Source organism: Musa acuminata, chromosome BXJ1-6 (assembly GCF_036884655.1).
Source record: "Musa acuminata AAA Group cultivar baxijiao chromosome BXJ1-6, Cavendish_Baxijiao_AAA, whole genome shotgun sequence".
Taxonomy (NCBI): Eukaryota; Viridiplantae; Streptophyta; class Magnoliopsida; order Zingiberales; family Musaceae; genus Musa; species Musa acuminata.
In genome coordinates this window covers 45,341,898-45,367,672 of record NC_088332.1, presented here as the reverse complement: position 1 = coordinate 45,367,672, position 25,775 = coordinate 45,341,898, and the positions used below count along the sequence as shown (strand labels likewise).

The window sequence follows — 25,775 nt, the reverse complement described above, 5'->3', positions numbered from 1 at the left end:
CTAGGGGCACACGCTGGCAAGCCACCCACATTGAATGCTTTTGCCATGCAGATTAAGGGGGGACCTTAATGGAGACTTGTCTGTTCCACCCTGCATCCAGGTATAAAAGCGTAGTCCTGAATCAAGCTGAAGCAAGCAAGCAAGAGTTCTTCACTCTCCTACCTACATTATTAACATTCCTCTCCATTTTCCTGACTTAAGCATCGGAGATATCAAGTTAGGACACTCCTCGCGTAGGCCTATTGTATAGGGTTGTCGACATAGCTTGATGGCACGACTAGGAGGCTACCCAATATAGGAGACTGTCTAGCTTCTCAACTAAGTTTTATTGTTCAAAGATCGAGCCACTCCCGGTAAACTACTTTTCCTTACATATTCCTTCATTCTTCCCGTAACGTTTGTTATCTATATAAGTCAAGATGAGTCATCCGATTCACTGATTGACAATCTTTGTGTGTTACCAAGAGGTTTAGATGGTACACATATACGCCAAACTTAAATTTAAAGGAGTAACTACAAAACCATACTTTGGAAGATAAATATATATTTTTCAATAAATAAGAGTATTTAATTGTTGCATCAAACGAGCAGTTTAGTTTCATCTTTTCAAAAACAAATAGTTCAAAGTCAACAAATTATTGTGATTAATTAATTAGGTTCCTAAACATATCGTCGATTTTCATTGTTCGATTATATTCTAATATGGTTTGATCGAGTAGAAGTCTAAGTAAAAATGAATCACTGACTTATTTATGATTACGATTAAAATATCTATAAGATCTATTCGATACAGTGCCGACAGTCTCCTGCACGACGATGGCGATGCGCGTCACCAATTGGATGCGCGTCCCCTTCCTCAACCACTCGTCCATACTTTTCCCGGCATCTGTTGTACGTCACGCAATCCTGCGACGTAACACTGCACGTTGCTCGGGTCCAGTAATCGAGACGTGTTTTCGTCACCGTCTTGTTGTTGGCTTTTCGAGAGTCGATTGCTCGTCTAAACCCGAAATCGCGTCTATCTAATTATTTTCGAGAGTTGATTGCAATATCACGGAATAGGTTCAAATTTCTTCATGCGTAAATCGAGGCCATTTCAAATAATATTACACAGGATATGATGGCAAATTGCACCTAGTCAGTACGAGCTTTTTCTTGGGATGAATTATTGCCGAGTACCCAAACATAATAAAGAAGCTGACATCGCTTATTTATTGTTACCAACCTATTATTTGTTACATGCACAACGAATCCTTGGGATGAATTATTGCCGAGTACTAGAGAGCAGTTTACAGCCTACAGGAGAAGCACAGTGGATCCAACTTTGTGAACAGTACATGACACAAAGTGGAGAGAACATGAGCTAAATTTTGACGGAGTTGATCGTGGGCACTCTTGACGTGTTGTGGTAGTCGTCTGCCATCACCCAATGAGAAGGTACGATCGGTCTGTCCTCATGATTCAGTTGCCCACGTCAATGGGCCTTCTACCTGAGCTGTCGAACAATTGCTCCCTAAAGATGCCATGCAAGCGATCAAAGAGCTCCTTCTTCATCCCGTCCAAGGCGCCGTCCAGCTTCTCGATCAGCTCGGTGGAGTTCTTGTTGTATATGAACAGCCCATTGTACAGCTCGTAGCTGTCGCTGCAGGTGTTCTGCACCAGATTTAGTAGGGTTTCGTAACCTTTGGTGTTGATGGGCGTGGACTTGAGGTCCAGCTTCGCGAGCACCCTGCCTATGGTGTGCGTCAAGAACTGGATCTCTGCTGCCGTTTCGTCGTGCTCTGCACACGACATCTCGACCATCCGGCAGCCCTCCCGCTCGAAGATCTCGAGGAACGCGTGGCACCGCTCGACCCGGTCGTCGGAGTCGCCGATCCGGACTTTGTCGTAGACGAACGGGAGCCCGGCCCAGCCGTGCTTGCCGCTCTCGGGGCCGAACATGGGATGCGTGCACAGGATGTCGAAGTCCGGGGGCAGCAGCTGGAGGAAGAGGTTCCTGGGAAACTCCTTGACGGAGAGGACGTCAACGAAGAGAGTGCTGCGGCGGAGGCGCTGGATGGGCAGAGACCGGAGCACGGCCTCGGCGGAGAGGATGGAAGTGGAGAGGAGGAGGACGTCGGGGTGCTGCTCGCAGAGGTCGTGCTGGTTGTCGAAAAATGCCACGCCGAGGGAGCGGGCGGTGTCGGAGTAGTCGGTGCGCGAGTACGCGAGTACCTCATGGCCTTGGGCGGCGAAGGTGCGGGCAAGGAACTGGCCGAAGTTGCCGAAGCCGATGACGGCGATCTTGAGCTTGGTGCCGCGGTCGAGGAGCTTAAGCGGCTGCGGCTCGATATCAAGAACAGGGGGCGTGTCGCGGGCTTGGATGGTCATGGTGGAACGGCAGCGAACAGGGACGGTAATGGCACGGCCGACAGGGACGCGGTGGCACCGGAGAGGGGCTGCGCGAGTGCGGGAGGAGGCGGGGAGGAGGGTGGTGTTTGAGGGGAGCACACGGGAGAGTAGCATTTTGCGTGTAGCAAGGGAAAGAAAGAAAGGAACAGAGTGGTGGTATATGCAGCAGCAATACACAGCCACCTGCTACTTCAATTCTTGTGATCTTAGAGCTTGTTGGCAAAGAGGGTGGAAGATAAATAGGAACAGAGGTTTTGTCCAAATTCGGTGCATGTGATTCATGTGTTTGATTCTTGTGATCTCAGAAGAACTCGCAAATCCTTTTACCGACGGCATTGCTTTCATTTCTTTTTCCAAACCATACATTTTTTTATTTTACCAAACGTGTTTCATTCAATTGTTTGTGACCCAAAATGTCACTGTCCGAATGCATGTAATGTTTCCTTTATGCTTTGCTGCCACATTTCATCATCACTTTTGAATTGGGATTGCGTGGTTTGAGTTCATAAGCGGGCTGTGTGTGACTAAATTATTATATTTATTTTGCCAAAAGTAATCTTATAAAATCTATCGAGCCTCGTTTAGATTAATTAATTTTTTTTTTATTTGAACTAGTATTGCTAACATAAATGTTGATTTGATCCCATAAATGTCGAATAACAACTTGTATAATCGTTTCTAATATTTACCTCAACCTAATGATTACTTATCCTCTATTAAAAGGGTCGTTGGTGCATTCTCAAGAGATTATCTCCCTCGACTAAGTCATTTAAACCTCTTACTAATTTAAGCGTCGAAAGGATTTTATCGAGTTTGCTCTAGATGTAGATTTTAAAAAAACTTTGCTCGAATCTCTAGCTTCCCTACACCTCTTCTCGAAACTTATTAAAAAATGAACCTCGATTGGTTCTATACTCGCTCGACATGTCGGACAATAAAAAATCTACTAATTGATTAATATAATGAAATAATATGAATTTAAATAATTAAATGATAAACCCATTATCAAGATTGATATTAAAATATATTATCATGTCAATCATATTATCTTTAATCATTGTAACCATGGTCAACTTATGTTAGTAATTGCATGTACCCTGTTCCGATTGTGTGTAAACCAATGTCTATTTCTCATGGATTAAGTGCCATCACTAATATATTTAAGCAGGCATTTCATTCATTAAAATGACAGCGCACGAGTGTAATTCATTAAAATGCCGCAGTTTTGTGTTTGATCATTTGACGTTATTGTTAAATACTTTAGTTACATTTAGTTTTGAAATTTGTAGACGATACGAAATACACTGTCATTTAATAAGTAACCATCAATTGAAATCCTATGTAGAAGGAAAATGTCCGGATCATCTTTCATCTGTTAGACAATGGTCCAAAACTAGTCCGAGATAGACATTTCAAGATTGTCCTCCACTTATCGCTTGTGTGGACAAGAGGCTAAAAGAGGACCATTGAGGATGATTAGAGGCTATCTCTTTATTATTTATATTCTATGAAATATTTTAACCCTTTGTGAAGAGATATAAAAGACTCATCTTTACTACGATGAGAGGAACATTCTTTTTTTGAAGACTCAAGTCTGCATTCATAAACTTTGGGTTACTAACTTAGCATCGAAAAGATCGGATCGAGAAATCTTTTTCAACCTCGATCTTCGTACAGGTGATACCTCGAAAGCTCGATGTTTTTTTTATCTCGGAAGCACCTCGGACACCCCTACGTAGATGGGTTGAAACCATATCTAGTTGATTAAGATGTCAACCATTAGTAGATAGACTATTGAATATTGCTAAATAGTTTTTATTGGTGAATAATTAATTGTGCATCGATATGGTTGGTCAATAATGTTTGCTTTATTCGTTCCCCGAGGAACAAGAAGATCGAGTTGTCATGCGACTAAAATGAATTGGAAATATTCTTCCATAAAACATTGTGATTCCAAGTGTTCCACGACGTATTCCACAAATATGCCACAGTGAAAGGCATCAATTATTATAGATGTTGATGGTTCCTCCCGGTCATGCAATGGATGGCATTCTCATGTACATGCCGTGGGCATCTTTATGTGATTTCGGGTTTTGACACTCTGTTATCTGTCAGCAAAATCGAACAGGAAATCACGTGATCTTCACCATCGATCTCTTCATGCTTATATCCATAAACCACACAAATCTTATCTTAATTTCTCATAGTATTTATTATTAGTTGAGCTAATTATTGATTATCTATTATAATTAATTATCTTTAGTATTTCGATCCTAATAATTTTAAAAATTATATTAAAATCTTTATATTTGCTAAAGTAGAATATTTAATCTCGTTTCGTCATCGATTCTGTCGATAAAAATATCATATGTGCTGTCATGCGTAGAAAATAATGTTAAAAAAATTAAAAAAATAATTTTATAGGATTAAAAATTAAGAAAAAAAAAAGAAGTTTTGCTAGAAAATTAAATGAGATAATATTATTTAATTGCTCCATCTTTTCTTTTTGTGTCTTCAAAGATTTTATTGGGAAACCAAATAAAACACTAAGTAGAAAGCATCTCTCTCTTATAATCCTATCTCCTCATCGTTTATCGAAGTCAGAGGAAAAGATGAAATCGAAGAAGGAAAGTGCTTTCATAGAAGTTATATTAGTAAAACTAATACTATGAAATTATATTTTTTTATTATTTTTTAGCATTATTTTCGAATGTGACAATATGTATGATATTTTCATCAGCAAAGTCAATAATGTGAGGAGAAACGAGGTTTAAATGTTTCATTTTCGTAAATATAAAGATCATAATATATTTTTTAAAAAATATGATGATCGGAGTACTATATTAATTAATTATTAAAGACAATCTTGTTAGCTTGATTTTATCATGTTTTAGTGTTATTTTTGAATGTGACAACATGTGTGATATTTCTGACAACGACACGAGGAGAAACAAGATTAAATATTTTACTTTTATAAGTATAAAGATTCCAATGTAATTTTTGAAAGTATAATGATCGGAATACTAAATATAATTAATTATTAAAGATAATTTGATTTTAAGTATATTGGATTAGTAGCTATAGGATTAATTATTACATCAAATCAAATCGTGATAGGAAGAATAATTGCGAAAGCGAACGACAGATTAGCGAGAAACCAGTGAATGACGAATGTCCTAACTTTGGCCTCACGGGCTACTGATGATTCGAATACATTATTGCCAGTCGACAGGGTAGAATAATTTGCGCCCTGATTGCATTATGATAAGCTCCCTCGTTTTCCACATGACGCCGTAATACACGTAAAATAGAACACGTTGTTTTCATCCACTTTCCTGTGGAGTTGTACTTCCATCTTACTGTGTCAATAAATTTCTGGTTTTGGGTAATTCTTTTGCCATGCCCAATATGCAGATCATGGTGATAAAAGATGAAGAAGATATATGAGAGTCTTTGTAGGAGAGCTGACTTTTAGACTCTGAATTATGTATGGATCGACTTCTGAGCTGAGGAAGGGGTGTTTAAATCATTTAAATTCTGCTTCTCACCTTATTCCTAAAGTAATATCTCTCGAGTTCCCATCAAGAGAATTTAATCGATCTCCTATTTACACCTTAAGATCAATGGATCTATCAATTCTTATATGTTAAGAGTCTCGTATTAATGATCGGATTGAACTAAATTATGATGATGCTCAGATCCATGATTCAGATGATGATATTAGTTTTGTCGTTTATCCTCGTAGGAGACAATAACAAGTCAAATAAAAAAGAAGCTCGAAAACTCTCTGATTGATTTATTATTATTATTTTTAATTTCTTATGCATGAAATTGATAAATGGAATAAAAACTATTTCTTATATTTATCTTATAGACTTTTAATTTGCCACTCGATCCCAATGGCAAACGCCCCAACTACCATCATAAATATAATGAAAGTGATTGCCCTATAATTGTGCTTCGATATGGTTAGTCAATAATTATCCCTCTATTTCTCTCCGATGCACGAAGGACATTCACGAGGAATTCACGTACATTGGCTGGCGAACAATTGGTAATCTGAGTTGTTGGGTTTGATGTGACTGCAATCATGGCCTGCCTAAGAAGTGTTTGATTGCATGTGATAAATGTTTTTAGTCCTTTCACATGTCATCCAAGTCTTCTTTCGTCCCTCTTCTCGTCGTAAGTTTGGTCGAGTTATCTAGAAGAACCAAGTATATCCCATTAAGATTCCTTTGGGTACTTAAATTAGAACGAATGTGATGTAAAGTGTGTTGGATAGCGAGAAGTGCACGTCATGATTTGTGGTTGCGACTCACTTAATATCGACACTAATGATTTTGTTGGTGTCATCTGATGTGGATGGAGATGAAGCCATTTTGCCTGCGGATACATTCTACTGTTCAGCTACGGATTTGCCCGAATCAAATCAAACCTTGTAATTATAATGATTTCCATTTCTTCAATGCGACACCATAAGATTGGCTTTGGGACTATCATCTAAAGAAGCATGTTTTAATTTGAGCAAAAAAATAAGAAAGAATTTAATTAAGATATTATTTTATTTATAAAATTGAGAAACGAAAATAAGATTCCTTCAAATGTGAGATACATACAAAACATTATGAAACCAATATGAGTGATGGAGATTCCGTTAACGTCATCAATGATGATGTCTTGTTATCTCCACAATCACTGTGGATGAGTTCTGTAGATCAAAAGTGATATGATGAGAAGCACTAGAATCCATAATCTAATTATTTGGACGAGCAATCGGAATAGTCATGATATTCATTTAAGACCAATCGAATATAATAAGAAGTCTAGGACGATACCGACAGGCTTTTGTGGAGTATCCGATTTTATTACACAATTGACAAATAACTCTTTTTTGGTTTGTATGGTCGAGATGCTAAGACTATTGATAGTTATTGGAGTTGTCACTTTGATAGTTGTTGAAGTTATGATTGAAATGTTAATGGTGTAGTTTATGAGGATATTGTTAAGAATGAGTCGGCACTAAGAGGAGGGGGGGGGGAGGGTGAATTAGTGCAGTGGATAAAAACATCGGTTTGAAAAATCTTCGTATGATAAAAATCGATCTCGGAAAGATGTTAACTTGAAACACGTTAGTAAGAGTATGCAGCTAAAATAATGAAGAAGTATGACAATTTACAATAAAAAAATAATATAGCATAAATATAAACCGGATTTTATAGTGATTCGATCGTCGTGACCTATATCCACTCCACCGATTCCTCTTCCGTCGAGGTCATCGGCATTCACTAACGATCTTCCTTTAATGGGCAAAGATCAACTACCTTTACAACTTGATTCTTCTTTTGACGGTTCAGGAGATAACATTTACAACCCCCCTTATTCATCTCTCCAACAAAACTAACACTTTGAGCTAGAGAGAAGTTCACACAAAATTACAATAGCATTTTCTTTTCCTTTTTGCTCTCAGTTATGCGTATGTTAATCAGGGATAAGAGGGGTATTTATAGGTCTCAAGTTGATTCAAACTTGGAGCCTAAAAATGTCTTATATCAGGTTTCCTAGGTCCTGACGATACCATCGCCTATGCTGGGCGGCACTATCGCTTGCAGCACTGACATTGACACTGGACGATACCACCGTCCAGTCTAGCGATACCATCGTCTAACATCCTGTTATCGTCAACAGCTAGACAACGAGAAAAGAAAGAAAAATCTTGCTTAAGGCAAGAGTGGCTCAGATACTATAATATATTAAGAAATGATGAGAAAGATTGATGAAATTTTATTAACGTGAACTTTATTTATACGAGAAAAAGATTTTTTCTATGAACATCAGTTTATTAATAAAAACTTAATCTTATCTTGTATCATTTGCGTCTTTCGAACAACCAAAAACTCGCCTTCCAAGATGAAGAGACACTTTCACGAATCTCCGCATGCTGTCGCGCATCTGCTCTTCGCTATGGTGTTGGGTTCAGACTAACCCATCAAATCTGACAGCAACGTACGACCCACCAACAACAGCGCCTCCTCAGCTTCCTTCCTTCCGCCGTGCGTGAAACGAACAACGCATGCGACGTCGTGAGAGGGACGGATGCGAATTACTGGACACCTTTGGCTGCTGCTGCATGCGGTGCGAGTTGCACGGAATTCAATCCATTGTTCGCCGGTCAACCACGTTGCATTACATGAACACGGAACCGAAATCGAAGTCTTTGGTGAGGCGATGCGACACGAGCGACTGTATTAGGTTCATGTGCTCCAACCGTGTGGAGTATTCCGCTAATCCACTCCAAGATTCCATTTATATGAGAATCATCTTCTACTTGAATTAGCAATGTCATTAGGACCGATGAATAATATTATTCGTTATATTTTATTGTTCTCTAATCTTTAAATTTTTTAATGAAGTTCGTGTCAATTATTTTGAACTTGTATTTTTACTATTGCTTCTCTTAATTGTTGTTATCGTATATATGTGAAGATCTTGTTTCCCGTATATTATAATCAAAATGATTATTCGATAATTGACCTTTAATATTGCTCCGACAATGATTAAGCTTTTCTTTCTTGCTCGAGTAAAACGAGATTCACGTGGAATTGACGTACCATTATTGGCTGGTAGCCAACTCAAACATCGTGTCGTTGGATTTGATGTGACAATGATTGTGATTTGAATGCCAAATGTTATTAGTGAGATATTGGACGGAGGCATTGGCATAAGGGATTGGATTTTTAGCTAGTTATCAAAATATGTAATGGATCTTTTACCACCAATTTAAGTAATTCATAATGTAAGTTTGAATCTTGTATTTGTCTATCTCTTTCTTTTTTTTTTAATATTTGATTACAAATATATATATATATATATATATATATATATATATATATATATATATATATATATATAATATTGGAAGGATCACTTTCTTGATCCATTTGCTTCTTTTTTTTTTTGAGTTATGATCTTTCAAGCACTTGTTTTATGAGATTTCTTTCTTATTAGGTACTTATGTTTTTTTTTTTTATAATACTCATTTTATTTTGATATTTGACTAAATCTTTCAAATCATTATTAATCTAAGCATCAGAAGATTTTTGTTAAATATGTTTTTGAAGTAATTTTTTTTAATTTTAGATTAATTTTTTAGCTTTATAATATCTCGAGTATCCTCGAATCTAATCCACGTGTAAGATAAAATTAAATTATTTATGATATTTTCTTGTACGAGTTTTTCGATAGTACGAGTATAAAAAGAATCAATATATTTAATTTATTTTTAAATATTAAAAAAATAATTTTTATGATTTGAATCCTATTCTTTCGTGTCGTGAACGAACAGTCTTTACCTTTAAATCTTCACGCATGACGTTGAGATCGAATACAACAATCGGTGACCAGATTGGATGAATTATTGGCTGCAGCATCGTGCGACGACCACGTTAGCTCACGAGGGCGGAGAAAACATATGTAATTTTGTGCCGTCGAGACGGCGACGCGTTCGACCTTCCACACCGATCGGAGACAACCGGACACCAATCACTCGTTGCATCAGGTTCACGTGCTCGGTCACCAACTCATATTAAATGTATTAATTTGACGTGGTCGTCCAGTGAATGCTCACTAAATCCTCATGGACCCCACCACCACCACGACCCTCGCTGAGTCATGAGGGACCCACCACCTGCTTTTCTTCTTCGCCACATACGATATTTTAGTTTTGATATTATTATAAGATCTTCCCAACCTAACCTAACTAATATTTCAATTCTGACTCTCTTATCTCATCATCTAATTAATACTTTAAATCTAAAAAATATATACTGAGCAACGGAATATTCGTTTTGATTCTACCATTCTATATTGATAAGGTGCGTGCTTATTAACATTTTTATCTTATCAATTAATTAATTAATTAATTAATTAATCAATCCTTCTTTGTTTCCTCAAACCAACGAAGCTTAATAATTGACGAATATTGAAATATCTTTTGATTCTGAATGGGAGAACAAATCCTGGAAAGTGAACTAAAAAGCAAATTCGCTCTCTTTTTATTTCCGATCACGAGGGGTCCACATCCATGTCCGCATGAATCACATGCACCCGACTCGGAACAATAATGGTGTCAGTGTGTGTATATATATATATATATATATATATATATATATGTATGTAACCATCATATCGGCGAAAGCAAAGCAAGCGAGAGAAGGGGAAACAGATCGAATTAGGAGGTGGTCGCACGCTGCCTTCTCTTTCTTTCTAACCTTTCGAACGCGCAAAATGCTGCTTTCCCGTGTCCTCCCCTCGAACACCACGCTCCTCCCCACCTCCCATGCTCGCGCAGCCCCTCTCCGGTACCGCCACGTCCCTGCCGGAGGCGGTGCCATTACCGTCCCTGTTCGCCGCAGTTTTGCCATGACCATCCGAGCCCGGGACGCCGCCCCTGTTCTTGATGTCGAGCCGCAGCCGCTTAAGCTCCTCGACCGCCGCACCAAGCTCAAGATCGCCGTCATCGGCTTCGGCAACTTCGGCCAGTTCCTTGCCCGCACCTTCGCCGCCCAAGGCCATGAGATACTCGCCTACTCGCGCACCGACTACTCCGACACCGCCCGCTCCCTCGGTGTGGCATTTTTCGACGACCAGAACGACCTCTGCGAGCAACAGCCCGACGTCGTCCTCCTCTCCACCTCCATCCTCTCCGCCGAGGCCGTGCTCCGGTCTCTGCCCATCCAGCGTCTCCGCCGCAGCACGCTGTTCGTCGACGTCCTCTCCGTCAAGGAGTTCCCCAGGAACCTCTTCCTCCAGCTGCTTCCCCCGGACTTCGACATCCTGTGCACGCATCCCATGTTCGGCCCCGACAGCGGCAAGCACGGCTGGGCCGGGCTCCCGTTCGCCTACGACAAAGTCCGGATCGGTGACTCCGACGACCGCATCGAGCGGTGCCGCGCGTTCCTCGAGATCTTCGATCGGGAGGGCTGCCGGATGGTCGAGATGTCGTGCGCGGAGCACGACGAGACGGCGGCAGAGATCCAGTTCTTGACGCACACCATCGGCAGGGTGCTCGCGAAGCTGGACCTCAAGTCCACGCCCATCAACACCAAAGGTTACGAGACCCTACTAAATCTGGTGCAGAACACCTGCAGCGACAGCTACGAGCTCTACAATGGGCTGTTCATATACAACAAGAACTCCACCGAGCTGATCGAGAAGCTGAACGGCGCCTTGGACACCACGAAGAAGGAGCTATTTGAGCGCTTGCATGGCATATTCAGGAAGCAGCTGTTCGAGGGCTCAGCTAGAAAATTCGCCGGCGGGGACAACTGAAGCACCACCATCGATTCGATGGTCTCTTAACATGGAGAGTGCAGAGATCTAGAAAGACAGGAAAAGGATCATCTCCTGTTCCACCCAATCGCTTTTGTGTGTACAATAAACTGCTTCTTTCATTGTTGGCAGTGATTCATCCATGTAATAATATGTTAACAACACAAAATAAATTCTCTCACTGTCTCGTTGGTGGCTTTACAGCAGTCGCATCGTCCTGCTAACATGTATCTATCAGTGATGAAGTACCAAAGCTTATTCATAGTCGTGGGATGAAAACAGACTCTCTCTCTCTCTCTCTCTACTATCAGAATAATAATTTAAAATATCAGCCATATGACATAAATGTCAAATAATAAAATTCTCTCTATTAAAATATATTTATCGAAAAACCCAACTCTAATATGTTTTTTTTTTTCCCACTTGGAAGTACTTTATTACTCTTCAAGCATTTATTGTTTCAGAAATCGAAAGTAATTAGTCAATTATAATAAGTTAGAAAACAGAGCTCTGTGGTGAATGAACATGCAAGAAACAAGTTGGCATTCTATATTCGCAATTAATGGTTTTTATATCCCAAATGTTAACCCATTGAATCTTATCTTTGTCCTGCACGTTTGTACAGTTCTATCCTTCTCTTGCCTGTTCAATAAAGTATCGCAGTTTGCACATGGAAAGGTTCGGATGTACCGTGAGAAGGTCAAATCTAGATTTGTGTAGTGAACGTATCGAATGGTATCCGTACGAGATAAACAACGTTATCATAATTTTGCTTATGTATGTATTAGGGCTAATTATAATTTCTTTTTCTATAGTTCAACCTCCCTCCTTGTTATTTTAGTTCCTATACTTACAAAATTTATATTAAAATTTTAAATTAAAATCTCTATAATTATAAAAGTACCACGTATATGTATATGTACCATAGTCGACTTTATTAACAATAATATAAAATTAATAGATAAAAAAATAATTTTAATATTTTAATTGGTGACAGATGACGATACTGCTGAGAGTCGCGAGTGGTTATTGTAGATAGAGAATGATTACAAAAGATGAGTATCACTCACTATATTGACATCGATGCAAATGCATAGTGACTTTAATCTTTTGTTACTGTTTTTCTTATCCACAACAGTCACTCATGGTTCTTAGTAATGTGGTCGTTTGCCACCATCATTACTAATCGAAACGTTAAAAATATCTTTTTGTTTATTATTTTTATATTTTTATCAATAAAATCGATAATGTTAGAATAAATAGACCTTCATATTTCACTTTCATAATTATATGGGTTATAATATAAATTTTTTAAGTCTAAAAATTAAAATACTAAGGAGATCTATAATTAGCCTTATTTATATGGATAGAATAATATGTTTCGAGTTATTGATATTGCTTTTTATTAGAAAGAACATAAGGAAAAGACTGACTTGTACGCTCACACGCGTGTGGACCCAAATATGAGATTCATCGAATCGATAGAGACGTAAACCATCCACATTCATTCATTCATTCATCTAAATGTGCAATAGTCTCAACACATTCATTCAATTTGGAAACTAATGGAAAGAAAACCACAGAAAAATATCGAACAATGATTAACTGATTAAGAATATTCAAACATCACTATCTAAACATGATGACCGCGTCTTGTCATTAGGTCGGTAGTCACACTCAATAAAATTTGATTATAATTCATCAATATTTTTCATTATAATTCATATAAAGTTTGATTGGTCTATTACAAGTTTAACTAATCAATTAGATTATAATTCTATTTTGAATAGGAAAAACTTACGGAGAATAATCGTACGCTCACGTATGGACCCAAATATTATGAGATTCATCGAAAGAGACATATAACATCCACATTCATTCATCTAACTTTGCAATAGTCTCAAAACAAATATATATATATATATATATATATATATATATATATATATATATATATATATATATATATATATATATATATATATATATATATATATATATATATATATATATATATATATATATATCATGACTCTATTTAGAAACTAACGAAAAAGAAAACCTAAAGAAAAATAGCGAACAATGATTAACTGATTAAGAATATTCAAACATCATTATTAATCGATTAGATTATAATTCTATTTCGATTTGGATGGAAGCAGAATAGGTTGATACTAATTCATTTTAGTAATTTGGATGAAAGTGGACTCGAATGTTAAACAAACATGCTTGTTAGCATGATATATAAGGAAAACATTTCCTTGTTAAGACACTTGATTTTATCGAATCAATGAGATTAGAAAACAAATACTCTCTACATGAAAGCATCATTTATTTCAAACATACTAAAATTAGAGATGTTAAGAGAGGTTGAACATAATCATTAAAGGTCAAATCGAAAAAATAATTCGATTTGCTCCGACTTAAAATCATTTCGGCCTTACCTAACTGAATCAATTAATCTGATTTGGTTAATCGATTAATCGATTTTTAATTTATGTAATTTAAAAAATATATTTTTTAAATGAATCGATTTGATTTGGTGACTCGATTTAATTTAATTGAACCAAATCAAAATTTTAATCTAATCGAACCTATATTCTCAAAAAATTTATATCAAAATATCATTCTAAACATTCTAAATAATTGAACCTAGGCTTAAGTAGTTTATTATTATTTTTTTATTAAGAAATACCCAAGAGAAATAATGATTTCACATACAATCCTTTTTTTCTTAATAATTAAAATATGTAGTGATATATATAAATAAAAAAAATCATACAAATCATTAAAGAGATTATTAATAAAAAATAGAGTTCATACTTGAGACCAACAAAAAAAAAAAACTAAGAGAGGACGATGAGAAAGAGCGATGAACTCTTTGATTTTAAGAACAAATTTTAGAGTTTTTGAAGCATTTGGATTGAGTTGATATTTTTTAAATTAAAATTGATTCGATTCGATTTGAATCGATTAAACAAAATTAAAGAAGAGTACTTCAAAACTAGAATCATTTATAGTCTTCAAAACTAAATTATTAATGAATCGAATTGGCTTGATTTAGGTTTAATTTAATTTTTCGATTCGATTTAAACACCCATAACTAAAATTAAGATTGAACGAAGGTTGCTAACTCAACCATTGCAAGTAATTTTAAGAGACACATTAGTGTAGTTTCTGTAAGCAACGATTCAAAATAGAATATAATTTTCTTTTTTTTATCATTAGATCAGTAGTAACTATCGAATGCCCTAAGATATATTCTTTTCGTTCTTAAAATATGAAAGTACTCGAAAACTAATCAAATCGGATCAACTTCATCATATCATTTTGATATTATCATAAATAAACAAACATAAAAAATATATATATATATATATATATATATATATAAAAGCTTTGGATTTCTGAATCTAAACACCACTCATGTTTGACCACATTTGAGGGACAACGAAAATGAACTTGGAATCTACGGAAACATTAGTGACTCCTACTAGTGATGTGAGTTCAACCGGGAAGATCCATGACTTGCACTCCCATCAACTGGCACACGTACTGTTCTCATGTTAGAGTCTATAGATTGTACTACGAGGAAACAACGACTAATAATTATTTCGATTGCATTATTGGCAGGAACAGATCGAATAATGTCCATTGATTGCTTAAGATAAGGTCTCACATTTTTCACATGATAACATAAATACGTCACCCATTCACAATTTATGCATCTCATCGCAATGCAACTCCTTCGGCTACCGCCCAAAAGAACATTCGTTGGGTCGCCCATCTCTCGTTAAAATCCAATAACGGTGACGAGATCTAATGTGAATTATTGCACGCAACGTGCAATAATTCAACCACACTGCTGTATTATCCAACCACGCCGATACACGGAACAGTGGTTGAGAAGGCGATGCGTGGAGCCCACCCCTCCGCGCCAATTGGAATCGCACAGCACCACCACAAGGCCACGTAGAGTGCCCACCCGACATATGGCACCAATTATTGTACCCGTTCCCGACATATGGTACCAATTATTGCACCGCGTTGTTTGGCATCCATCCATCCATCCATCCCACGCGATTTCCGCTCGCCGCTCGCGTTTACATTTTATCTTCTGCCATATGGTTTGGTTCCTCGTTGCCGCGTAAAGAGGGAGCTCACCTAATCAAGTGGTCCGACCTCTCTCTCAATCATTGGTTTGTTCCGTACCTGTGCCTACTTTTCTTGGTTAAAGATGATTTAGTCTTGTTTTTTGTCGTTTTGCCTTTTCCATTACTAGTACTTGAAGTATTTAGAGTTATGCCAACGTATGATATAGCATACTGTCATTATCATAATTGGAAGTAAAATGAGATTCTATAAAAATTACTGTACCCTAAGTTAGTAACGAATTATCATAATTGAATCATTGGGTATCACTAAACACGATTACTTTTCCCCTATCTCTCTATGGAAATGAAAAAATAGATTTCATATCGGTCCAATTAATTTTCAACGTCCTCTCCCACGGTTATAAACTAAATATCCTTAAACGGGTTCCTATATATCAACTACTCAGGTGAAAGATTTGAGATCCAATTGCTAAATAGGACTATCGGTCATAGAATTATTTATAAAATATTTTTAGATAAATTTCTCAAAAATCTTCTTATTTTTATTTTTATTATTATCGTACCATTTCCCATTTATTCTCCTGGGAGCGCGATAAAATTACTCCTAGTTTTCATCGATTATCACTTTTACCCCACCACCTATGCCCTTCGTCGTGGCCACCTTCACCTCGCCTTAACTGCACGTTCTCTACTCTTCCTTGGATACGCACCCTCGCCCACACTTATGTTGTCCACTTCCATATCAATTGTCGAGTTATAGTCATCTCTCACTTTGTTATGCACTCGTCGATCCTTCTCCTCTCAAGGGTTGTCGACGAGGCATCTCACCCTCTACATCCAAAGCTCCATTGTGGAGGATTGTACTACATTATTGCCTCTGCTTAACACTCCCATGGAAGCCAAAAGCTATCTTCATTTCTGATTTTAAGTGCATGACGACGAGAGTGAGGTGTGTGGGCAAGGACGATGATGAGAGTACAAGAGAAAGGTTGATATTAAAGGTACATAAATGAAAAAAATAATGAGAGCACTGATAAGTAGATGAGATTTCCCTAACTGTTGAGGAAATCTCTCTACTCTGTTGAGGGAAATCCTCTAACCCGTTGAGGAAACTTCTCCTTCTAACCTGTATATAAAGACGGAGGATATGTCAATAACATTCAACTTCTTCTTCTACAACTCATTTATCTCTTTATTTTAACATGGTATCAGAGCAGCTCCTCTTGGCGACAGCAGCATCGCCATGTGTTAGCCAAGCGGCCACAGTAGCACGCTGCCTCAAGCGGAGTCATTGAAGAAGCACCAAGACACGGATTCAGAGCCAGTGCTAACCGGTCTTGCCTTTCTTCGCCGGCCTTGCTCCCTCTCCTATTTGCTGCACCTTCCTCTTCCTTCTTCTTCGCCGGAAGGACAACGTGGTCCTTCAGCCCCACGTTGAGCAGCACCAGAGAAGACATCAGCCGCCTCCTGCACTTCTCCGGCCAGTAGCAGTCGCAACTGCTGCATCTTCCTCTATCGCAGCAGCCGCCTCCTGCACTTCTCCGGCCAGTAGCTGTCGCAACCGCTGCATCTTCCTTCCTCTATCGCAGCAGCTTTCATTGCCGCTTTTCTCTATACACCTAATTGCTACAGATTTCTCTCACTGCAGTTTCCTTGAGTACTGCTGCAGATTTTTGCGGTCATTTTCCGGCGAACTGCAGCCTCTACAATCTGCTGCAGCAAGCAGCAATCCACAGCAGCGAACTGCAGTCTTGAGTACCGCTGCAGTTTTTGCAGCCATCTCCCGGCGAACTGCAGTCCCTACAATCTGCAGCAGCAAGCAGCAATCCACAGCAGCTGCCGGCAGCTTTTTGGCACTGTTGTAGATTGCTCAATCTGCTACAGCAAGCAATCTATAGCAGCAGCCCCCTCCCTCATTCTCCACCTTGTGTGACCTGAGTATCACACAAGGTTCGCTGCCTTCTTCTACAAAAAAAAAAAAAAAAAAAGAAAAAAAAAAGAAGGAAAATGTCTTCGTTTACTTCTTCTGATGTTTCAGTTCCTGTAGGGACTCCCACTTCTTGTTCTTCTACAGGGCTTATCTCCATCAATGCCGCCACGCTAATCCCCTTTAAGTTATCAAAGGGTGGCAACTATGCGTCCTAGCGAGCTCAATTCTCTAATCTTTTATTTGGATATGATTTGTTAGGTTACGTTGATGGTTCTTTCAGTTGTCCTCCGGCCATGCTCAACATCCCCGGTGATCCTAATCCAGTACCCAATCCAGCTCACAAACTATGGCTACGTCAAGATCGTCTCATTCTCCAAGCCATTCAAGCTTCAGTTGCTGGATCCGTTGCTCCCTTGATATCTTCATGTGTGACAGCTGCCGATGCATGGTCTAAACTGCAAACCACCCTGGCAAATCATTCGCGTACTCGCAAGCTCAGTCTTCTATCCAAGCTTATGGAGACAAAACAAGAGGGAAGTACTATCTCTGATTATTTACAACTTATCAAGGTTATCATCGATGACTTGGCCTTGATAGGTCATTCCCTATGTGATGAAGAGGTTGTCATTCATACCCTCAATGGTCTCGACACCGACTACAAAGAATTGGCTGCTGCAATTCGGGCACGCGACTCGCCAATCTCTTTTGAAGATCTCTATGATAAGTTGACTGACTACGAGATGTCTTTGAAGCGTGCGGACAAACTGCCTGGATCAACTGTCACAGCTCAAGTCAGTCACAAGTCTAAACGGAAGAACGCTCGGTACTCACCGAACATCACCCAAGGTTTGGCTACTACGCCTCTTGATTCTGTGAGTTCCATGCAACACCCCTCCTATCCTCCTAGTCATCCCTTCTCGCAAAGTGGCGACTCCAGCCATCATCCGTCTTGGCGTCCTGCCCTACCGAGCCATCAGAGACGGGTCGTTTGCCAACTGTGTGACAAAGTCGGCCATTCCGCTAAAGTTTGCCGGTCTCGTCTCCGCCTCCCTACTCCGTCACACTGGCCACAGGCAAATCTCCTAACTACTCCGACACCTAGCCAGTCCAATTGGATTGTCGACTCTGGTGCCTCTCATCACATCACCGCTGATCTTCAGAATTTGTCTCTTCACAATCCCTATGGCGGCAATGAAGATATCATCATCGGTGATGGTAAAGGACTTTCTATAACTCATACTGGTTCCACAACGCTTAATTCTGACTCTAATACATTTACTCTCGATGATGTTTTTTGCGCCCCTCATATTACACGCAACCTCATTTCTGTTTCTCAATTTTGCAAACATAACAATACTTCCATTGAATTCTTTCCTGATTCATTTCTTGTTAAGGATTTGAGCACGGGGGCATCATTGGTCCAAGGCCCGAATAAAGACAACATTTATGAATGGCCGTCAGCCTCTCGAATGACCCAGCCCACTGTTCATTCTTCTGTTGCGGCTCCAGTTGATGTGTGGCATCGTCGGCTTGGCCATCCCTCACCCTTTATTCAGCAGAAATTATTATCTTGTCACTCTCTTCCTTTTTTTAAGTCCCCTAATTCTATGATGCATTGTGATGCTTGTCTTAGTAATAAGAGTCATCGGCAGCCTTTTGGTTCATCTTCAATTTCCTCCTCTAAACCTTTTGAAATTATATATACTGATGTTTGGGGTCCTGCTCCAATCTTATCTTTTGATAAGTTTCGATTTTATGTTATTTTTGTAGATCACTTCTCCAAGTACACATGGATATATCCTCTTTCTCATAAATCTGATGTTTCTCGCGTTTTTTCCACTTTCCAGAAGTTGGTCGAAAACTATTTTCAGTCTACCATTAAAACAGTCTACTCTGATGGTGGCGGTGAATATCAAGCCCTGGCGTCTCATCTCTCAGCTTGTGGCATTCAACACCTCAAGTCTCCTCCACATACTCCTCAACTAGTTGGTTCTGCCGAACGCAAACATCGGCATATAGTAGAAACTGGACTCACACTTTTACATCAGGCTTCCATGCCTTCAACTTTCTGGACAGCAGCCTTTCAAACTGCTGTCTACCTAATTAATCGGATGCCTACACCAGTTCTACAATGTTGAATCTCGGATTTTGATGATGAAACTAATTGATTGTGTTTAAATGTTTGACTACATTTTGAGTGATACAGGTCTACTCGATCAGGATTAGACAATTAACGCAGGAGGAATTGACGTTGCGTCGGAGGAGATCACGTCAGGATATTGGATGGCAGAAGGCTTCGGGCGTCGGGCATCGGGCCAAGGAGAGCGAAATTGCGCCAAGGATATCGGGGTTGCGGAGGTCAACCGCCGATTGGGCAACAAGCTGCAAGAGAGGACGATGCACCGAAGAATCGGATGAAGCGCCAACCAATGACGTGCCGGGCAACAGAATGTCAATTTGCGTTATAATAATTGTCTAGATCGGAGTAGAGTGTTTGCTTGTGTGTGCAGGATTAACTACGATAACCAAAAAACACAAAGCGAGAATACCGGAGTCAAGTTCGATGGACGTTTAAGAGTCCGAAGAATCGTCGGAGATGCTGCCAGAACCAACCGAGAAGAAATCGGGAACCTGTCGGAATTTTCGGAAGTTCGCCGAAGAGATCGTCGGAGGTTCACGGAGATCACCGAGAAGGCTCGGCTACTCATTAAAGTCATCACAAGTTCGGGAGCTTGCTAGAAGCCCGTCAGCAGAAAGTTCGTCGGAAAGCTCGCCAGAACAAGACTCGACGTTCGCGGTTGAAAATTTGCTTAGGATGTGTTTTGGTTATGTAGTCCACTTGTAATTAGGATTAGGATTAAGAGATAATCCTATATCCTGGTTAGGGGCCAACTGGGCCCAAAGTCAGAGTTGGTTTAGGCTAAAAATTAAGCTAAACCAGCGAACTAGAGAGCCAAGATTGAAGCCCAACTAGTGGCTGAAAACACTGTAGTCGGGCTGAAAACACTGTAGGCGGTGGCACCGCCCACCACCCGAGAGCTGGGCGGTGACACCTCCTGGCTGGGCGGTGGCACCGCCCAGCACCCGAGCCCTGGGCGGTGGCACCTCCAACAGCGGGAACCCAAAGAGAATTCAAATTTTGAAGCCCAAATTTGAATCCTCTTGAGGCCTATAAATACCCCTCAAATCTCAGCTGAGAGAACAATTTTTTGAGCAGCAAGTGTTTGAGAGAAAAGCCTTAGAAAAGTGTTAGCTTGTCTTGTTTTCAATTTGCTAGTGTTCACCTCCTTCTTTCTTGTTGAAAATCTGTAAGAGAGTGAACCGCTTGTAAAAGTTGTAAGAGGGGTATTCACCCTTCACTTTCAAGAGACTTGCTAGTGGAAGGTGGGAGCCTCATCGAAGAGGGGCCTCGCAAGTGGAGTAGGTCATTTGACCGAACCACTCTAAAAATCGGCGTAATCTCTGGTTTGCTTTTTATTATTGTCATTTACATTACTGCAAATCTTCTTACTGCTTTAGTTCCTTATTACTCTTGCTGCGCAACTTTAAGAACACGCCTTCAAGTTAAATTTCTCAAGTTTTGTTCTTAACATACGAAAGATTTTTTGATTAAAACCGAAGTTTTAATCCGCTGCACTAATTCACCCCCCCTCTTAGTGCCGCTCCGATCCTAACATACAACACCAGTCCCCCTTTGACACACTGTTCCACAAACCCCCTAACCTTCGTAAACTCCGCGTGTTCGGTTGTTTATGTTATCCTTGGTTACGTCCCTATGCCTCTCATAAGTTAACATCCCGATCTTCTCCTTGCGTCTTTATTGGTTACTCACTTGACCATAATGCTTTCCGCTGCTATAATCTCCACACTCACAAAATCTTTGTATCACGTCACGTTATCTTTGTTGAGTCTAACTTTCCTTTCCAAACCCTTCCATATCCTGCCATACGGACCACTTCACTATCTCACTGGAGTATACCTTCGGATCAATCGGACGAGCCTCCCATGTCTTCGTCTACTTCCTCCCCTCCTGATCCGCACTATATCACTCCAGTTCAACACTTGCCCGTTTCCTCTGTTCCTACTCCACTCCACTCTTCTCCAATTGATGGGGCAATATGTTCCGAAACACAACCATCCTCTTTACCTCCTTCTCGCCCAAGTGCCCCTGACGTGTCTCCACTTGACCCGGCTTGTGCCACTGCTCCTCACCCAACATTACCTCCTAATCCTGTCATCTCCAATCATCCTATGACCACTCGCTCTAAGCATGGTATTTTTAAACCTCGTCAAGTACTTAACCTACAAGCTGTCATGAATTCCTCATCCCCCAACATTGAACCCACCACCTTCACTCAAGCCCAAAAATCTCTGCATTGGCGTATTGCCATGAGCGAGGAATATAATGCCCTCCTCCATAATTCAACATGGGATCTAATTCCTTTTCATCCTTCACAAAACATCATCGGGTGTAAGTGGGTCTTTAGAATTAAGCGGAACCCAGATGGCTCAGTTGCTCGATATAAGGCACGCCTGGTCGCCAAAGGGTTCCATCAACGACCTGGAGTTGATTTCACTGAGACGTTTAGTCCTGTTGTTAAACCCACTACAATCCGGCTTATCTTGAGTCTGGCTACCACTAAAGGCTGGCAATTACGACAATTGGATGTTAATAATGCCTTTCTACAGGGATCTCTATCTGAAGATGTTTTTATGCAACAACCCCCCGGTTTTACTCATCCTCAGTATCCACAGCATGTTTGCAAACTTCGAAAAGCCATTTATGGACTTCGTCAGGCTCCGAAAGCTTGGTACACTCAACTTAGCTCATTTTTGACTTCTGTCGGCTTTCTTAACTCCAAATCTGACACTTCGTTGTTTCTGCGACATCATCATGGAAACACAGTGTATATTCTGGTATATGTGGATGATATTATTGTCACAGGCAACAATCCCGCCAGCATCCAAGCGTTCGTCAAACAGTTGGCAGCTCGATTCTCGCTTAAGGATCTCGGACCCTTGAGCTACTTTTTGGGCGTCGAAGCTACCTTCACATCTTCCGGTCTCCTTTTATCACAACGCAAGTACATTCAAGATTTGTTATTAAAGACAAACATGCAGGATGCAAATGCAGTTACAACCCCCATCTCTACTAGCGGTTCTCTCAAATTATCAGATGGAAGTCCTGCTACGGAACCCACTCAATACCGCCAAGTTGTTGGCTCTTTACAATACTTAGCTCTCACACGTCCAGACATCTCATTTGCTGTGAACAAATTATCACAGTTTATGCAGCAACCATCTACTCTACACTGGTCTGCGGTTAAGAGACTTCTACGATATCTTAAAGGGACTCTAAATCATGGACTCTTTTTTCGTAAACACTCTCCACTTCGTCTTCATGCATTTGCCGATGCTGATTGGGCGGGCAACCTTGATGATAGAACATCCACATCGGGGTATATTATCTTCCTTGGTGCTCATCCAATCAGTTGGAGTTCTAAAAAGCAAAAGACAATCGCCCGGTCTACAACTGAAGCTGAATACCGTGCCATTGCCGCTACCACTGCAGAACTCAATTGGATCACGAATCTTCTCCAGGAACTCAACATCGATTCCACTCCTACAATATATTGTGATAATATTGGAGCTACCTATCTATGCGCTAATCCGGTATTCCACTCCCGCATGAAACATATTGCTATTGACTTCCACTTTGTACGTGATCAAGTTGTCCGCCGTCAACTCCGTGTTTCTCATGTTCATACAGCTGATCAATTGGCCGACTCACTTACGAAGCCTATAGCTCGTAAGCTGTTTGCATTACATCAGTCCAAGATTGGCCTCCTTGATAGGAGCACAATCTTGCGGGGGCATGATAAGTAGATGAGATTTCCCTAACTGTTGAGGAAATCTCTCTACTCTGTTGAGGGAAATCCTCTAACCCGTTGAGGAAACTTCTCCTTCTAACCTGTATATAAAGACGGAGGATATGTCAATAACATTCAACTTCTTCTTCTACAACTCATTTATCTCTTTATTTTAACAAGTACATGGGTCGAGTAAGGCATGGAGAAGGTAACACAATGGATGATGACAAGAGGTAAAGACAACAATTGACAAAAGCAATAAAAGAAAAGAGTAGGTGAGGCAAGGGTAGTAGGGCAAAGATGAGGGATGGAGGCCACAGCTAGGTAGGGACAATTTCATACTTTAGAAAACAAAGAGTACACCATTAGAACGAATGAAAAAAGAATGTTAATAAGAAAAAAAAGTAAAATAGGAGATTTTGTTTGAGAAATTTGCCTAATATTCTTTGTGCAATAGAGAAATAATATATATATATATATATGTATATATATATATAAAAGAGAGAGAGAGACTGAGAGAGAGAGAGAGAAGGGAAATAAAGCAAGGGAATCAGCGAAAGGATCTCCGAATCTCGAGGCACTCCATCATACCCACATGAATCACATGCACCCAACTCTCGCCTTAAAGCTTTGGTGCCTTTATATAGCCAACTCTGAGCAAAACGTAGCCAAACAACGAAAACGAATACGAAAACAGAGTGCATCAGGAGGTGGCTGCCTACTGGTCTTGTCTTCCGGTCTAACCTTTGTGTCACGCAAATGCTGCTCTCCGGTGTCCTCCCCTCAAACACCACCCTCCTCCCCACCTCTTCCCACATTCGCGTTGCCCCTCCCCGGTACCGCCACGTCTCTGCCGGGGGTGTCATTACCGTCCCCGTTCTCCGCCGTTCGGCCATGACCATCCAAGCCCGTGAGGCCGCCCCTGTTCTTGATATCGAGCCGCAGCCACTTAAGCTCCTCGACCGCCGCACCAAGCTCAAGATCGCCGTCATCGGCTTCGGCAACTTCGGCCAGTTCCTTGCCCGCACCTTCGCCGCCCAAGGCCATGAAATTCTCGCCTACTCGCGCACCGACTACTCCGACACCGCCCGCTCCCTCGGTGCGGCATTTTTCGACAACCAGCACGACCTCTGCGAGCAGCACCCGGACGTCGTCCTCCTCTCCACCTCCATCCTCTCCGCCGAGGCCGTTCTCCGGTCCCTACCCATTCAGCGCCTCCGCCGTAGCACGCTCTTCGTTGACGTCCTCTCCGTCAAGGAGTTCCCCAGGAACCTCTTCCTCCAGCTGCTGCCCCCGGACTTCGACATCCTGTGCACGCATCCCATGTTCGGCCCCGAGAGCGGCAAGCACGGGTGGGCCGGGCTCCCGTTCGTCTACGACAAAGTCCGGATCGGCGATTCCGACGACCGCATCGAGCGGTGCCGCGCATTCCTCGAGATCTTCGAGCGAGAAGGCTGCCGCATGGTCGAGATGTCGTGTGCAGAGCACGACGAGACGGCGGCAGAGATCCAGTTCTTGACGCACACCATCGGCAGGGTGCTCGCGAAGCTGGACCTCAAGTCCACGCCCATCAACACCAAAGGTTACGAGACGCTGCTAAATCTGGTGCAGAACACCTGCAGCGACAGCTACGAGCTCTACAACGGGCTGTTCATATACAACAAGAACTCCACCGAGCTGATCGAGAAGCTGGACGACGCCTTGGACACAATGAAGAAGGAACTATTCCAACGCTTGCACGGCATCTTTAGGAAACAGCTGTTTGAGAGCTCGGGTAAAAGGTCCATCGATGCGGGCAAATGAAGCGTAAAGCTTAACCAGAGTCGATTTGGTCGCGTAGATCTACCGGAGTTGCAGAGGATCTCTGTTTCCACAGTTCGACCCCAATTGCTTTTCTGTAGATAATAAATTGCTTCTCTGGTATCTCGCAATAATCCACTCGAAGGAAACACGAGAGATGTCAAGTTCTTCATCAACAAAACCAAAACTTCTCACACTATTAACCTACAGAGTTGGCGATGTACACGTTAGCTAATAATTTATTGAGCTACATTGGCATTCCGCTCTCGATGCCAGTAATGGTCTCCATCTCCTTGCCATGCTGCCAGCTATGTCGACACAGTGCCTCACCTCGTGACTCCA

The 25,775-nt window shown here is 40.7% G+C and overlaps 2 protein-coding genes across 2 annotated transcripts; one reads left to right on the top strand and one right to left on the bottom strand.

The window, feature by feature from the left end:
- Positions 1-1,186: 1,186 nt before the first annotated feature.
- On the bottom strand, positions 1,187-2,608 carry LOC103990066 (arogenate dehydrogenase 2, chloroplastic-like). The gene has a single exon (XM_009409094.3). It carries the CDS (start codon positions 2,503-2,505, stop codon positions 1,462-1,464), a length of 1,044 nt encoding a protein of 347 aa, XP_009407369.1. The 5' UTR covers positions 2,506-2,608; the 3' UTR covers positions 1,187-1,461.
- Positions 2,609-10,558: 7,950 nt separating this feature from the next.
- LOC103990067 (arogenate dehydrogenase 1, chloroplastic) lies at positions 10,559-25,721 on the top strand. The gene is given in 3 exon segments (XM_065189525.1): positions 10,559-11,739; positions 14,074-14,077; positions 24,541-25,721. Coding segments are annotated over 3 exon segments (1,965 nt in total). The 5' UTR covers positions 10,559-10,674; the 3' UTR covers positions 25,437-25,721.
- The last annotated feature ends 54 nt before the right edge of the window (positions 25,722-25,775 follow it).

Coding starts and splice junctions, on each gene's coding strand:
- LOC103990066 (XM_009409094.3), bottom strand. CDS start 2,505: ATGCTACTCTCCCGTGTGCTCCCCTCAAACACCACCCTCCTCCCCGCC.